At 35.9% G+C, this 2263-nt stretch overlaps 1 protein-coding gene across 1 annotated transcript; it reads left to right on the top strand.

The window, feature by feature from the left end:
• Positions 1 to 532: 532 nt before the first annotated feature.
• Positions 533 to 1617, top strand: LOC108295183 (olfactory receptor 5AS1). The gene has a single exon (XM_017517223.2). The coding sequence runs from the start codon at positions 533 to 535 to the stop codon at positions 1448 to 1450; it is 918 nt and encodes a 305-aa protein (XP_017372712.1). The 3' UTR covers positions 1451 to 1617.
• Positions 1618 to 2263: the final 646 nt, after the last annotated feature.

Here is a 2263-nt window from a genome sequence, read left to right as displayed (position 1 = left end):
TAACTACATGTTAAGTAACCTCTCAACATCACAGATATTCTTCTGTGGAATTACATAGTTTAAATGTGGATATTTTTTCATATTTTTTCTCAACTCTCCTTTATGTAGAGGAATGTAATGTTAGCATTTCAAAGAGAGAGCTTTGCCTCTAAAGATTTTGTCAACTCTCATTATTCTACTAGGTCTCATTACATAAGCTACATTCATCCGCTTCAGCTTGAAAAGAACTAATATCATCACATAAAGTGCATTGCGTTTAAAGAGGTACTACATCATAAAACACCATTAACTAAATAACATTTTCTGCTATCAATGATGATCTCTAATTATTATACTTCCTATAATCAAATGACAAAAACAAAATCAAAAGTTACAAAAAATGCCATATCTGTGATTTCTTGACCTTCTGTTTGCTTCCTTAGAAGAGAGAATAAAGATGCTTTTGGTTCATCCTTAAGTTAACCCATGTCTTCTGATGCTATCTATGTCCAGTGAGAAAAACAAGAAAACTAAGATGGTGAGTAATTACACCATGCCAAGTGAGTTCTTATTTGTTGGATTCACTGATTATCTCCCTCTCAGAGTCACACTGTTCTTGGTATTTCTTATGGTGTATACATTAACTATGGTGGGAAATATGCTCTTAATAATTCTAGTTAATATTAATTCAAGCCTTCAAACCCCCATGTATTATTTCCTTAGCAACTTGTCTTTCTTGGACATCAGCTATTCTACAGCAATCACTCCTAAAATGCTGGCAAACTTCTTAGCCACCAGAAAAAGCATCTCTCCTTGTGGATGTGCACTACAAATGTTTTTCTTTGCTTCTTTTGCTGATGCTGAGTGCCTTATCTTGGCAGCAATGGCTTATGATCGCTATGCAGCCATCTGTAACCCACTGCTCTATTCTACACTGATGTCTAGGAGAGTATGTGTCTGCTTCATTGTGTTGGCATATTTCATTGGAAGTACCACATCACTGGTCCATGTGTGCTTCACATTCAGGCTGCCATTTTGTGGCTCCAACATTGTCAACCATTTTTTCTGTGATATCCCACCTCTCCTGGCTTTATCATGTGCAGACACTCACATCAATCAGCTTCTGCTCTTTGCTTTGTGTGGCTTCATCCAGACGAGCACTTTGGTGGTCATATTTATTTCTTACTTCTGCATCCTCATCACTGTTTTGAGCATGAAGTCCTCAGGTGGCAGAAGCAAAGCATTCTCCACTTGTGCTTCCCACCTCATCGCAGTCACCTTATTCTATGGAACACTCCTGTTTATGTACTTACGTCTCACCACCAGCTATTCCCTAGATGCTGATAAGGTGGTGGCAGTGTTTTATACTGTTGTATTTCCGATGTTTAACCCAATAATATATAGTTTCAGAAACAAGGATGTGAAAAATGCTCTCAAAAAGCTGTTAGAAAGAAATCGGATTTTCAAATGAATGGTATTTAAATCATTTCAGAATAGTCAATACCTAACTGACCCTTCCAATCTCATAAACAGCAATTATGCCATGAACATCTTATGAATCAACTATTTTAAAGGTATCACATTTTCAGAAATAAAGATAACTTTTTATACTTAATGCCTTAAAATGTTTCATCTTCTCTGCCAGAAATGTTCTCTCCACAATTCCACTTTATAAAACATTACCAAATTAAATATAATCATGATTTCTTTCCAATTAGTGTTTCTAACATACTTTGTACATTGATTCTATTCTTTATTATGTTGTATTGAAGGTAAATGTTGAGTTTTCAGTCAATCAATCGGTATTAGAAACTACTTGGCAGCAGGGCATGTTTATATTGGCTTTTTGTTTCCACCACCTCATTGGCACCTGGTATACTGCATGTCCTCCTTATGTGTGTGTTTAGGACATTTATGCCTAGGGTTCCATTATTGGAACACTAATATGTGGGAGTTATTTACATCCTACTGCTCAAGGTCATTGCCATGGTCTGGTTGAAAAAATTCAAAAAATTGCAACCTCAGACATAAACTTAAGTGATGGATAGATGGATAGACAGATGAATGACTGCTAAAATACAGCCTTATTTTATTTGGGCAGTGAGACTAGATTTTCACTTAGAAAGCGTTTATCAACAGAGACATTTTATAATACCAATAATGTGTTAGGAATAGTGATGGTGGTTTCACCAGCTCTCAAGAAATCAGAGAGAAGGCATGTAACAATAGTCTCATTAAGTCAAAATGAAGATATATCACATTGTCTTTGGGCTAAGTTGACTAC

The sequence above is a fragment of the Cebus imitator genome, unplaced genomic scaffold (assembly GCF_001604975.1).
Source record: "Cebus imitator isolate Cc_AM_T3 unplaced genomic scaffold, Cebus_imitator-1.0 Scaffold622, whole genome shotgun sequence".
Classification (NCBI taxonomy): Eukaryota; Metazoa; Chordata; class Mammalia; order Primates; family Cebidae; genus Cebus; species Cebus imitator.
The sequence above is the reverse complement of the archived record's forward strand: the minus strand, read 5'-3'. Positions and strand labels throughout refer to the sequence as shown.

Bases quoted from the DNA above. Each gene is read 5' to 3' on its own strand.
- LOC108295183 (XM_017517223.2), top strand. From the start codon at position 533: ATGCCAAGTGAGTTCTTATTTGTTGGATTCACTGATTATCTCCCTCTC.